Here is a 14,837-nt window from a genome sequence, read left to right as displayed (position 1 = left end):
TCAATTTTGGTTAAATAGAACCTTAATGTTCTCCAGAAGGTGTTATGGTTGGTTTGGGGTGTTTTTTGAGTTTCCTAATCCTTTAAATGAGGAAATTAGTTTATTCCTAAAGTCCCTTTTGCTTATAATAGCTTACAATTCCCTGTTAATCTGAGGTTAGTCTCCCAAAGTTTAATGCCAAATCATTTTGAAATGCTTATTCAGGGCTCAATTTTACCAACTATCTTTCCTCATATAGGTCACCATCCTTATTTTGAATTATGTTTAGAGTTGATACACTAATAACTTTCCTTACTCTCCCAAGAGCAACATACTTAAGAAATTTGGATTATAAACCTAAGCATAAATTTTTACTCTGTATAAAATCAAGCCGCTCAAGTAAAAAAAACCCTCCATCGCTCTAATTTCCCATATGTAATCAATAAACCAATAAATCTTGCCTCTATTTGCAAAGTATGTATTGAATCTACCTATTTCTTTCCAAGTCACTACTACCACCATCTTTCCCCTAAGCTACACATCTCCTAACCAACCTTCCTTCCATTCGTGTTGAATCCTCTGCATCCTACCCAAGATCTCTCCTACCACAAAGCAATCTCTATAAAACATAAATCAAATAAGATCATGGCAGTCCACTGCCTACAAGAATCCCATGTGGTCCAGTCTCCTACCCACTCCTGCTCCTCCTCCCCCCATCTTTTTCACTGCCCCCCTTGCTCCCAGTACTCCAACTACACTTGCTTCCTTTCCCATCTCCTAGTGTTCTAAGCCCTTTCTTGCCTGGGCCTGTGTGCTTATCTCTCCAGCTACATCATTTTCAGTGGCTGGTTGGTTCTCTCTCTTCACCCTCAAGTCTGTTAAAATGTCACCCTCTCAGAATTTCTGATTACTCTTTCTAAAGTAGCATCCCAAAAGCTGTCCCTTATTCTTTATCATTTTTCTGTTTATACCTTTCATAGCCCTTATCACGCCATGAAAGTACCTTTCACTTATTTATTGTCAGTCTCCTCACAATGGGACGCACACTCTTTATGGGCAGAGGCCCTGCTCTTATACCCACTGTTATACCTCATAAAACCAAACATACAGTGGATGCTCAATAAATAAGACTGGTGGAATGAACATACGAATGAGTGAATGCTGTTGGCACATAACATTCCTAAATAGCTATAAATCAGTAAGTCTTATGAGTTACTTCAAGTGATAGGAAGTGATGATCACCACTGTAGATCAGTCTAGTAAATACTAACTTGTTGGAAGGACGGATGGAGGAACAGAGGGAAGGAGGGAAGAAAGGAGAAATCTGCTATTTATACAAAGGTAATTCACCACACCAAGGAGAAGATTTGGAGAGCAGTGGCAACAGCACAGTTATGAAGACTATTGGATTTTGGCGTTAGCCTTTGGTTTGAAATTCAGTCTCTAACACTTCCTAGCACTTTCTTCCTATGAAGTATACTTTACAGGGCTGTGCTTTACCATAGTGCCTGGTGCTAAAACAAATTTTAGAGATGAGCTGTCTTAAAGCAGAAAAACATTGCGAAAACTTTCTCAATTCTGTCAACGTGTGTTAGAATTAGCATAACTTAGCGTGCTTTTCCTTTAAGAAACTCAAGTATTTCCTTCTACAACTTTCCTAAGGTGTAGCTCAACAGGAACAGGACTCCAATTCCCAAACCCATGTTCACGAGTGTACCTCTGCACTGGCCTCTGACTCAACAAAGGGTCAAAGTTTCTTCTTACCTGAAGAGTTTTCCCTGAAGGTCTTCTATACCAGTCATGGCAATAGTTCCTCCCTGCCAGCAGACGGAGATAATATAATTGAGTGTATGATAGAATTCTAAAAAGGACACTGCTGGCTCACGCTCCTCAGCAGACTCTTTCCCAACTAACCAGGCAACGTCGTAACTCTGAGGAATAGTCTGCTAGGCAGAGAAGACCTTCAAGGAGCCAGATATCACTGGCAAACAGGTTTAGCTTAACCAAAAGTATTCATCAAGACAGTCAAGAGTCTTGCCTACCTAATCCCAAATGCCTGTCTTCCAAAGACCACCCTAAAAGTGCCTGTCCAACACATCTGGGAAGTGCAAACACAGTGAGAATCGTGCTGAGTGTGTTACTATACTCACCTTTCACTCATACATTTTCAAATACTTTCCTTCCCCACTGCTCCCTTTATCTCTCCAGCCCTCTTGAAATCTAGGCCAGGCCAGTATATCCAAAACTTTTCTGATTACAAGAATCACCCAGAATGAAAGATATTTGCCGATATGGAATAATAGTTATAATACATTGCAAAGGAATCAAGGAGGCTACAAGACTATGGTTTTTAGTTTTAAAAAACTAACAAAAAAATCAGGTCTCTGTGATACATATGGGGGAAAAAGAGATAGGAGATAAGTATTTCAAAATGTAAACAGAGAGTCTCTGAGAAGTATAATTATAAGTGATGATTCTATTCTTTACTATACTTTTCTAGGTTAACCAAAAATTTTAAAATGAGATGAGCTTAATAATCAAAAAAATATTTTCAAACACTTCTAAAACCCAAGTAAAAATCTACCACCTTCAACTCCCTTTAGAATGACATGACTAGCATAGAGCTCAAGAGCTGCAACGTACATTTTTAAAACACTTTATTTAAATAGTTTATCATTTTAGATGCAGAAGTTAAGAAACTTATCTCCAGGCTAAAGTGCAGGCTTATTTTTTTTAATAGCTTCTAATGTGCCCATCAATCAGCTCAATAGCACGTATAATATGGGCAACAAGCTGAGAAAGATAAAAAAGTAATGCTCCCTACCTTTTAAGAATTTGAGTCAAGGAGACAGGATCACATCATATATGTCTATATACCCACATTTTACAAGTACCTCCTTGAAGGTTAGAAATTTACTTGCTCAAACGCCTTTCCCATTGCTGACACACTCAACACTCTGAAGGCACCTTCCCCCACAGGAGGTTCCCACTGACCTCAGTTCTGCTTGCACCCCAGACTGATCGCTCCACCATCCAACAGGATATGCCACTCCTATTCCTGACCCCTCTTCCTCAGCACACCTCGCAGCTCAGCTCTCCTTTTCATCATACTCCAATTTACACTGACACATTCCCCATGACAGGTAACACACAACCAACTTCTCCAAACTGATATTTACTAATTCTAGACTACTAATAATTTCTCTAATGTTAAAACCTGACATAAAGAAATTATTGTTCTATCCTGTTTATCTCTCAGCTTCTAATACTATGGATTACTCGACAATATTGTCTCTGACCTTGACATCCTCTGTGTAGTCCTGGCCACATTACTTACCCAGAGCTTTACTATCTGTTCCCTTCTAGACTAGGGACCCCTATTCCTCACCAGCTCAGCCCCTTTCTACACTGGGAGACTATATAGTATCACAAGTAATTGCCTGACCATGTCACTTGGGATTCCTAAGCTAGAACTGTCATGTTCTTTGAGGCAGACATTCCATTTGTTCTACCTACTTCATTAGCTAGGTTCCTGTGCTTCCTCAGTCCTAACACCTAGTCTTCCACCAAATTCAACTAATGCTGTCTCCTAAATAGCTCTCCAACCCCTTAGCTACCACCTCACTTCAAGCCTATTTATAATGTGCAATACAACTAACCTAATCAGTGCCTTCATTTCTATTCTCATCTCCTTCTCTCATCCATCATCTACAAAGCTTAAGTCAATCTCCTGAACTTAAAACTCCTGAACACCCCAGATACCCCTTCTTCATCTGCAGCATAAAACCCAAACTTCCTACCTCTGACCCTGCTTCTCTTTTTCCATGCCTCCTGTGCCCCAGCCACAATGAAACATTTGCCCTTCACCAAATAAGACATGTCCTCTCTGTCTCACGGGTTCTGCCCAGGCTGCTTCTTGAGGCACCTGCAGAGCTCCTGCCCAGAGCACTCCCCCTGCACTTGTGGGAGCCCTTTGGAAGTCTGTCTCCTTCACTATCCTATACAGGAACTCCAGATACCTTTCAATCTCCAGGACCAAGTATCCACCACACAGTGAGTACTTAATACAGTAACTGTGGTTTCTTGGATGGATGTACTTGAAATTACCTTGTAAACTTTAAGGCAAAAATGCAAGGTAGTAAGACTAATTTCCATAATTACTTCTTCATTCTTTCCTAAACAACCTGAGTCTCCACTCAAGAAGTCAAAGCCTATACCCTTTCAAAGGAGGGCAGAGGCTTCAGACACTGGTTTACAAAGCTTTTGGTGAAGTATTAAAGTTCCTGTTGCCTGTATACAGGCAAAGATTCAAGAAAGCCAATTAACCATCCTAGCTACATAGACTCAAGTGTTTGTGTGGCACAGTGCTAGCTTTGGTTCCAGTCGATGCTGTAGTCCAGTCTGCCCTTAATCAAAAAACCTAGATTTATTCATTGGCTTCCTGGCCCACTCCCCATGCCATTTCTCCTGGCCTTGGTCAGTTTTTAAATTTTAAACTCCAGCCTGGGGCAGAGCATTATAAAGCAGTTTTCGATAATTATAACACCGGAAACTATCCAGGTGGCAAGTGCATTTGGATTCCGAAGGTGCAAAAAAGTTATCTGTACTGTAACAGGTCCTAATGATTTAATTCACCTAAAAAAGAAATAGTCTTGGTCCAAATGGTAACTATTTCAGAACAGAATTAAATCTGGTACCTGAACCCATGGTAGCATTCACAAAAGCCTATACTTTTTTGGGCGGAAAATAGTAATAGCAAACCAATCACTTCCCTTGAAATACATTTGTTTACCCAATCACAAACGACCAATTAAAATTCCTTATTATTCAGAAGGTGAGGGTCCTATTTCAACGCCCAAACTACTCAGAATTCTAAGGCTCCTTCCCTCTTTTCATGCCAGGCACTGACACACACAACTCAATTTACCTTTAAGAACACTTCCACATGGTGAAATTGTCAAATCTATTGAGAATCTCCAGCAAATACCAAAAAATGAAACTTTTTTACATAAAATAGTGAACCATAAACTTATATTATCTCCATCTGCTTCAGTGTAGAAATTATGGCCAAGATCTGGAACTAGCAAAGAAGAGCAGACAGCAATATAACACTAAAAAAACTGGCCATGCAGCCAGGGGCAGTAGCTCACTCATGACTGTAATCTCAGCACTCTGGGAAGCTGAGGCAGGAGGATTGCTTGAGCCCAGGAATTCAAGATCAGTCTGATCAACATACCAAGACCCTGTCTCTACAAAAAACACAAAAATTAGCCAGACGTCGTGCATGCCTGCAGTTCCAGCTACTCTGGAGGCAGGAGTTCAAGGCTGCAGTAAGCTCTGACTGCACCACTGCACTCTAGCCTGGGTGACAGAGTGAGATCCTATCTCTGAAACAAAAATAATTAAATAAATGATTAAAAAAATATAAACTAGCCATGCAATGTTAGAGTTAAGGAAAGCTTTACACAAGTGACATAAATAAAGGTTACCTCAGAGCAAGATTTTGCTTGTTTGGAAACCAGGGTTCCATTATTCTCAGAAGACTTGCGTTTTGCAGCTCCAATTCTTGCAGAATTACCTAAAATATTTAAAAATAGGTTAAGTTGGCTTCCCTGTTTCTCTTAATATGAGAAGAAAGGAGGAAAAGGGAAAGGAGAAGAAAGATTTTAATAACGTATCTTACCACATGTCACAAGGTTATCGTGTACAACTTCAACATGAATCAGTGATGGATCAACAATTTTCAGTGCTGGAATCTTAAAAATAAATGAAACAAAGATACAGGAAAATAAAAATGCTCAAGAACATACTGAAAATCAGTTTCAAATAATAAAGGTATTTAGTGCCTAGAAAATCATACATGCTTTGTATAGTTATCATACTTTGTCGAGTTATCTTACAAGGAGTTATTGTTGTCTTTACCTCCTCACAGTTGACTTGAAGAGTTTTTGATGCTGGGTTTCCACTTACAACGGTTGCTGAAAACCACTGAGTAGATGGGTCCAAGCTATAAATTTTTACTTCTGAACCAACTAAGTTTTTGTCACCTTAAAAAAAAAAAAAAAAAAAAAAAAAACCTTAGAGCCATTTGCATTATCTCCCAATAGCAACATCATCCAGGACAATCTTTTCCTAAGTCTTTTTTTTAAAAAATGCAAAAGTAAACATTAAAAGAATCACTACAAACATAAGACGACTGACATTTCAGAAAAGCTAAAAGAAAATTTAAACTTTTTATTTTGTATCAGACCGAAGTCGTATCAGACAATTCATCAAGACCTCACTCACTGTCCTGTGTAGTTTTAGAGGAATCAAATTCAGGAACCCCAACAGAAATACTATGCCTGATAATCTAAAAAACACGGAAAAAAATGTATGATTGTAGAAACTCAGTAACATAAAAGGTAAAGTAAGGAGTATCAAATTAATGCCTTATCCATTTTATATGGCTGATATTCCAAACATATCAAATTCCACTTCAAAATATAGCTGAGCTTTAAAAATATCTACTTTATTTTTTTATTTTTATTTTTATTTTTTTTGAGACAGGGTCTTGCTCTCTGTCACCCAGGCTGGAGCGTAGCAGTGTAATCAGGGATCACTGCAGCCTTGACCTCCTGGGCTCAAGTGATCCTCCTGCCTCAGCCTCCTGAGTAGCTGGGATTACAGGCATGTGCCACCACACTGGGATAATTTTTTAAAAAATGTTTTGTAGAGATCGGCGTCTCCCTGTGTTGCCCAAGCTGGTCTTGAACTCCTATCCTAGGCTCAAGCAATCCTCCCACCTTGGACGTCCCAAAGTGTTGGGATTACAGGTTTGAGTCACTATGCCTGGCCCTACTTTACTATTAGTTTCATATAATCCCCAAACTTTCCAAATTTCAGAGGTTTTAGCAACACACACATTTTTTGAATTTCAAATTTTAAAACTCTTAAAAATTTATTTGAGCAATAAAGAAAGAAACGGCTGGGCATCATGGCTCACACTTGGCAGGCAGATCACTTAAGGCCAGGAGTTTGAGACCAGTCTGGCCAACATGGTGAAACCTTGTCTCTACTAAAATACAAAAACTAGCCAGGTGTGGTGATACATGCCTGTAGTCCTAGCTACTTGGAAGGCAGAGGCTGCAGTGAGCCAAGACAGCACCACTGCACTCCAGCCTAGGAACAAGACTCTGTCTCAAAAAAAAAAAGAAAAGAAAAAAAGAAATTTCAATGAGCAAATGAATGAGAGGCTAAACCCTAGTTTCTCACAAGCTAATTATTGGTCAACTCATGAACTATCAACACTAGATAATGCACATACCTTTTAAAAGATGGCTTTCATCTAAATGCTTCACTATCAAAGCTTGAAATTCTTTGCTGACAATCTGATTATCCGTAAGAGAAAGTCGAAGACTGTTTACATCCTGAAAAATGAAAAATCATTACATGTTAAGGGTTAACAGTTAATAAGAAGAGTTATTTAAATTCCAGTGGGCTATTTCAATTGGTTAATCAAATGGGTTAAAGTAGTATCAACAAACCACGTGATAGCCCAAATCATTCCAATTCCAGTAATCCAGATGGCTCAAAAAGTCCTAAACCATCAAATGATCACAGCTATAAGGCAGACTGAAGTAAAGTCATCCCAAGCTAGAAGCATGAGAAATATTAAGAGTAGGTCAAAGCATAATTTTAAATATGACTAACTTTGTCGATGGGAAAAAAGCAAGCAAACAAATAGCTGGTCAATCCAAGTAAAAAACACTCTGTATCCTAAATACTGTGGATGGGGAAATCACAATCCAAATCCAAGGGACAAAAAACACAGATAAGACACACAAGAGACAGATGCACATGGTCAATTCATTTCAATTACTGTTTGGGTTTTATTTTATATAACACACTGCCTGTGCCATATAATACACTGTGTTACCTCCTAGCAGGGGTAGATGACCATAACCGAGAGTTAGTTTATTCATCAATCAGAAGCATGTTTCCTTAATCAGTGTTCTCCAAACCTTTTGATACATCATAAAGATTAACTCCAAAGGTACACATATCTCTTTCCACCAAACTCCACTGATTATGGGCAGCCCTTTTTTCCACATTCCCATTAGTGAATCCATGGCTGTGCCCGGTGGCCACCCTGGGGATGAGCAAGCATGCACCCATGATGGCAATTTTAGGGAAAATCTTGAACCACATCTCGGCCTGGTTACCTAGGCCAAAACCCTATTTTCTAAGGCACCTTAAAGCTGACCAAACTTCAGCTCCCTTCCTGGTAAGAAACTGCTGTTTTTAACAACCCATTTCACACAGATTATTTTAACATAACTAGTATTACAAATGCATTTTTTTTTTTTTTTACAAAAAGGGATGTCGGGGGACAAACAGAAAATCTGAATGAATAGCCTCAGGCTTCAGAGTAAGCCAGTTCTGAAACATTCAATTCTTGGCAGCAGCTCCATTCTTGGCACTATTCCACAGTCTTCTGGCTTTGTGTGCACACCCAGTTATGATAAATGTAATACAGAAACTGTCAATAGGAATAACCTGCCAAACCGAATTCTAGCAGGGCAAAGAAAAAACAGTGCTAAACACAGAAGCCCTTCCAATATCAGGCCTTTATGCTTTTCTGCCACTGTGAAATGGTTAGTGACCAAGAATGGTTCATCCATTTTTCCCACTGGGAAGGATAACTAGTCTGTTAGAGAGAGAAGCCGCATTGGAAAAATGTATTTCTTTTGCCAAGTAACATTAGACAAACCTAGGGTCTCCATAAGAGATCAATATTAATTACCAGAACGTGTTTTTTTTGTTTTCTCATGCATGTATTGTTTATACAGTTTCAAAAAATTTAATTGTATTCTCCAATTCCTACTACAAGATGAAAGTACATAATAATGGAAAGAACAGCAAAGGGCTTCAATAAAGTAGAAAAATATCAGGCTACCTAGAAGAGTTTTAGGGCTTACCAAAAGTGCAAGACAGTTGTCCAGATACCTTATCTTTTTCTCACCCACAGATAACTGAGTGAAATTCAATCTAAAGACGGACCCTAACTTTCAACCCCAATTTTTGCATATGCCAAATGATATTCACGTGCTCTGTGCATTATCTAGAGCAAGTATCCTACTGGGGTAATCACATCCCCCAATGTGGACTTTCGTACAGCCTACTGTGATCACCCATATCTACAAGATAATTATCTGAAGTACTAAACTTTGAAAACTCAACATCAGTAAAAGACCACACATTATATTTCTCCCAGTTAATTATATATTAATATTGTATTAATGACAACATTCACACTGATGGCTCACAGCCCCTCTCCCTGAGAATAAATATAAACTTACTAATTTAGATGTTTCTTTTTCAACCTCAAAAAACAAAACTAGAGTTCTACCTTAACTGAAAACCTTAAATACAGGAAAGATGTAAATTCAGAAAACATCACTAAGAATAAAAAATTCCTTTTATCACTCACTAAAGCAAAATATCCACAACCTCCCTGTATGTTATTTGATCCCTGCAAGCAAGTCAGTCTTCCTTTTAAGGCAGGAAAAATATCAAGATGGGTATCTAACCTAAGAACTTGTGTCTGAAATTAACTAAGTGAAAGCATCTTCCTCTGTTCCATTACTTAAACATTATAAAATAAGGTTCAGATTATGAATCCTGTTTTCACTCACTTTCCAGATATGGAAGTACGGATGAGACTCAAGTAGAGGGAAAGCCAGTGCTTTGGGCTTCCCAACACAGGCTTGGCAACCCGGTAACCACTGACCCCAAACCACTTTTAGCAAATAGGTTTCAGAGTTCTATACCACAAAGAAACAAGTCAAGTATGAAGTCACAAAACAGAAAGTGGTAAAGAAGATTATTCAGCTTTATAAATGATATCTAAAAGATGAATATTATTATAATGTGTGTTTGTGCACGCGCGTGAAGTCTATTCTCACCCATTTGCAGTATTTAAGTTTTATCAAGTTGCAAAAAAATGGTTTATTAACAAATACTGAACCATTGCTCCTAGGGGAAATACAGGCATAGGTTCCTTCGAGCCTCTGGTCACATTTTCATCAAACAATTGACACATAATCTTGTTTTATGTGTTTCTGTTGAAAAACATCTTATTTAACATATACTGCTTATGCACTAAACTTGAATTCACAGCCAAGAGCACTATAACTCACAGATGAACGAAGCTTATCTAACACATTTTGTTCCTAAGACACATCATGGCACTTCAGCACTGCTGCTGAGACCATTTTAAACAGTGAAATCACCAAAAAAAAAAAAAAAAAAAAAAGCACAAAAATGCAGCACTAGACTGCAAGAAGCACACTTATTTACAGCATAAGTGAAACAAGGTGGAACATCACCTATTTAACCTTAGCTAGGAGCTGGGAACCTGCATCACGCAACTCAAATTGTTTGCAGCTGTGCAAGTACTGGTGAATGACCATGAGTCACCACAAGTATTGATTTGGGGTTACAAATATATTTTAGCAAGTAGATACATTCACAAATATATAATCTACAAATAATGAGGATTGCTTATATATGTATGCATAAGTGTATATATATGCATGCACATATATGTATATAAAGTCTACTTTTAAACATTATTTTCATATTACCTAAGTGTTTTCCATACACACACACCATCAACTATAGTCCTTTCAACCATAAATGGACAGCACTAACCCAAAAGCTAACACTGAGGAATGAGTCTAACACCTAATTGATGATGGGATGGGTTCTTTCCCGTTAGGTATTTAAATTAGAGCAATCAACATCAATACATTTGGCCACTGAACAACACAGGTGTGGACTTTGCAGACCCCTTATCAACAGATTTTCTTCCACCTCTGCCACCCCTGAGATTGCAAGACCGAAAGCCTACTCAACATGAAGACAAGGATAAAAACCTTTATAATGATCTACTTCTACTTAATGAATACTAAATGTATTCTGCTTACGATTTTAATAACATTTTCTTTTATCTAGCTAATTTTATTGTAAGATACAGTATGTAATACATACACAAAATATATGTTAACCAACTGTTTATCAACAAGGCTTCTGGTCAACAGTAAGCTATTAGCAGAGTTTGGAGGGAATTGAAGTTATATGTAGATGTTTTACTGTGCAAGGGGTCCGCATCCATAATACCCGCACTGTTCAAGGTTCAACTGTACTTTACTTCTCATGTTAAAGGAGTTCGTATTTCTGTTTCTAAAGATTACTACTGTTTCTATGTTTTACCTGTATAGGCTTCAAAACATCTTTAGAAAGAAATACTCTTTGTTGATCTCCCAGAAAGCGAACAGAAGTTATGGATCCCAAACCAGCTTTGTCCAACAGAGGTTTGTACATCTAAAACAAAAGAAAACACATTAGCATCATAACTGCTGTCAGCATAATTCTGAAAATAGGAACTGGCTATTTTCCATACACAGAGAAAGTGATAAAGCCATTAATTTTTTTTATTTACTGCAAGTTATCTCACAACTACTATTTATGCAGCCACAGATAATACAATTTTTATTCAAACCCAGTAATTTAAACCAGACAGACATTTGGGAGTTATTAATATACAGGACTGGGTCCACAGATTCATGGTTTCCCAAAAATTTATGCAAAAACTGTTTGTATGCACACTTTTCTGGGGAGACAGGCCTGTGTTTTTACCCAGTTCTAAACAGCTGGAAAAAAAAAAACAAAAAGCAAAATAAAACTTTAACCACAACCCTTATCTCTCAAGAATCTCCATGGCAGCTCTATTCACTTATGGGCAAAATCTGATCACAATCTGATCAGCCTTCAACTATTCTCCTGGCCTTTCCAAACTATCTAGATCCAACCTTTACTCCTTGAAGCACCAGCTCAAGTCCTATAAAGACTAAAGTGCCCTCTCCAGACAGCGCTCACTCTTCTCTTTGCACCACACTTTACAATGTGGATAAAGCACAATCATATACTGACTTATAGTATCTTTAAAGCCAAAAAATATAATAATCCAGAGGGAACCTTAAAGATCATAAGATCAAGACTGGAAACCCTACAGGAAACAAGGCAACAGCTACTATTCAGTTCCAGCCTATTGCTGCCTTAAGGCTCCAGTGCTGCCATTATCTTGTAGATTTTTTAAGAGACAGTGGAAATCTAGATTTTTAGATGTATTCTCCGCATTTTTTAAAGTAGGCAATTAATTCAAATGTTTTGAAAGTATTGCAAGGGCCAAACCAAACAGATCTATATGTTTGCATATGACTGCTAGGTTCCTGCCTTCTGACCTAGACATTCCCACTACTACCTCCAGGGCTGGCAGGAGATCCTGGGAACTTTTCTGACTTTCTGGCATTACATTTATATATTCCTTGTTTTACCCACAATGGATAAAACACCCTCTTCTCAGGAGTTCAATAAGCCCAAGTTTTACTCACTATTGCAGGCCACTGTACAATTCGTTCAGAAATTTCAGGTGACTTTCGTTCAGCTAAAACCAAGTTATGTTCTACTAAAAATGCTCTCCTTAGAAGACTGTAGACTTCTATCCATCTTCTTTTCCTCCAAGATTCCCCATCAAATTCCACACACACCTAGACAGACAAAATTGGGGGGTGGGGGAAGCAGATTCAATTTGTAAAAATAAGCATTACAAATGCCCCAGTTAATAATGAACTATACTTACTTCATTATTCTATGTGAATCTTTTATCTGGATGTGCTTTCCCCCTTTCAGCTCCCTCACGTCCCGTCACAGCCCACAATACGTAATCACACATGAACCAGGCTTTGGCTCCCAACTCACTTCGGGATGCAGAAGTCAAGGCTTTTTGGGCCAGTCTCTGTCCCTAAAGTAAACCCCTGGGAAGCCCAGAAACCAAAGAACCCCTACTTAGCAGGTGTTTACATATGTTAATTAGACATCTGAGCTTTTGGAATTGGAAGACAAAAATTTGAAACTCAAAAGATGTACTTAATAGAATTGCATTGTAACTCTCTGTTGACAATATAAGTGGGCTTCAGACAACACCCCATCACCACAATCCACCACCTGCTTTTGAATTCCTCTGAAATGAGTAGAATTTAGCACAAGGCCTAATATATAGCACATCTTCAATATCCCTTTCAGTTGAATAAGCTAGGAAATTTACCACAGAATTTGGAGTCTAAAACTACTAGTTTGATAACATAGAAACAAGTGATTAATATAATGTCTACAGAGTTTTTCAGAACTATAACTTCTTACATGAAAGTTAAACTACCTTGAAATATTGTTTTCCAAATAATTGTAATGTTTTCTGCTTCTGACCTGCATAATACTTTTAACCCTAAGGCTACAACTCTTATAATTTGTATACACATTTTAAGACATTAAAAAAATTCAGTCTAAAAGTGGGCTTCTGGGAGTGATCTATGAGCAGGAATTGTTTACAAAACCATAAAACTCAAAGTCATATAAAAGCACTGAAACACTCCAGCTTCCTTAACCCATTATGAATATGCTACCCCTTAACTTATTCTAGGTCCTCTTTAACGCTTTTTGTATTCTACCAATGACAATAAACTCCCTCAATATTCAGTGTAAAAATCACTGTTTCTATTTGATTTAAAATTCCTCCTCTCACTAAAGAGGTCTCTCATTTTGGTTTCCAGGAATTAGTTAATACATCTATCATCTATCAAATCTGTTCATAATTTTACAGACATCAGTCATACATCCCTTTTCAACCTTAAGTTTATTAACTAGTTAACTTCATCTGTCAGAACAAAATTCATATATCCTTTCCTCAAACCCTCCCTTACCAAAGTGCCTCTCTCTCCCAAGAGAGGTCTCCTTACTATAATTGCACTCAAAGTTCTGTACTTTTCCGTCTTAGCTCTTATCCACACTTTGCATTATTTATTTGTGGTTAACTGATTGACAAATAAATTCTAATAGGTCAAAGTCTGTCTCTGCTTTTGCTTACCACCGTATATCACTGGTATATGGAAACTAATCGGCACTCAAATACTTGTTGGAATAGATTAATGAATAAATTTCCCTCTGCATTGGGTTCCTATCTTGTTTCTCTCATCTACTCAGAAGGCACTAAATTCCCACATTAGCCCCAATCCCAAACCTTCTCCAGTCCACAGGATAAAAATAAATGAAATCTAAGATCTACCCTACCCTTCTCAGCCAACAAAACATGCATCCCTAACTTCCCAGGCAACTTTACCTAGGAAACTACATATCTTCTTGGTATTTTAGGCTTTTAACTTTGCAGTTATTACTGAGTACTTTCCAAATCAGAATGAATGTAAACACCCGCGTGGCAAGGCCCATATATGTTTCTCCCTGGTTATATATATGTTTTCTATCACTGTAATCAACCAAATGGTCTTTCACAAAGGTTGGCAGAGACTGCCCATCTTTCTTTCTGTTTCCTAGCCACGGAATCCTTATCTTCTGACATCTCCCCTAAATTGGCTAGTCTTTCTGCTCCATATTCACATCAACCTCAAACTCAACCAAGCTTTAGGTGGACAGTTTTCTCATTTACCAGCAATGTGGCATAAGAAGCATGAGCACCCACAAATTCCAGATCCAGATTCAGAGATCTTGGTTTGAATTCTCAGCTATACTGAATCTCTCTCAGAATGATTTTACATATATAAAATAAAATATTTATAATTACAAAGGAAACCAACTAACCTGCACCCCAGGTTAAGAACCCTCACTTAGAAAATCTAAGTTCTCTCAACGTTTTTCAAAATGAAAAACGTAACACCTCTCATTGCATAGTTGGGCATATTTCAAAAGACAGTATATAAAGGGTCTGGCAAGACAACTCAGTAGTTTTAATACCTCCATGGTTA

The 14,837-nt window shown here is 37.9% G+C and overlaps 1 protein-coding gene across 4 annotated transcripts in view; it reads right to left on the bottom strand.

The window, feature by feature from the left end:
• KDM3A (lysine demethylase 3A) overlaps positions 1 to 14,837 on the bottom strand; it is a 59,498-nt gene that overhangs the window by 38,055 nt on the left and 6,606 nt on the right. For all 4 annotated transcript variants that reach the window (XM_007969986.3, XM_007969984.3, XM_073023146.1 and 1 more), the window contains exons 3-8: positions 12,417 to 12,572; positions 11,236 to 11,346; positions 7,286 to 7,388; positions 5,902 to 6,026; positions 5,663 to 5,735; positions 5,469 to 5,557 (exon numbers count right to left, since the gene is read on the bottom strand). In XM_007969986.3, the coding sequence (XP_007968177.2) occupies positions 5,469 to 5,557; positions 5,663 to 5,735; positions 5,902 to 6,026; positions 7,286 to 7,388; positions 11,236 to 11,346; positions 12,417 to 12,572 (657 nt within the window). The remainder of the gene's footprint in view (positions 1 to 5,468; positions 5,558 to 5,662; positions 5,736 to 5,901; positions 6,027 to 7,285; positions 7,389 to 11,235; positions 11,347 to 12,416; positions 12,573 to 14,837) is intronic.

This window comes from Chlorocebus sabaeus, chromosome 14 (genome assembly GCF_047675955.1).
Source record: "Chlorocebus sabaeus isolate Y175 chromosome 14, mChlSab1.0.hap1, whole genome shotgun sequence".
NCBI classification, from domain to species: Eukaryota; Metazoa; Chordata; class Mammalia; order Primates; family Cercopithecidae; genus Chlorocebus; species Chlorocebus sabaeus.
Note: the sequence above shows the minus strand (reverse complement) of the source record. Positions and strands in the feature narration are given on the sequence as shown.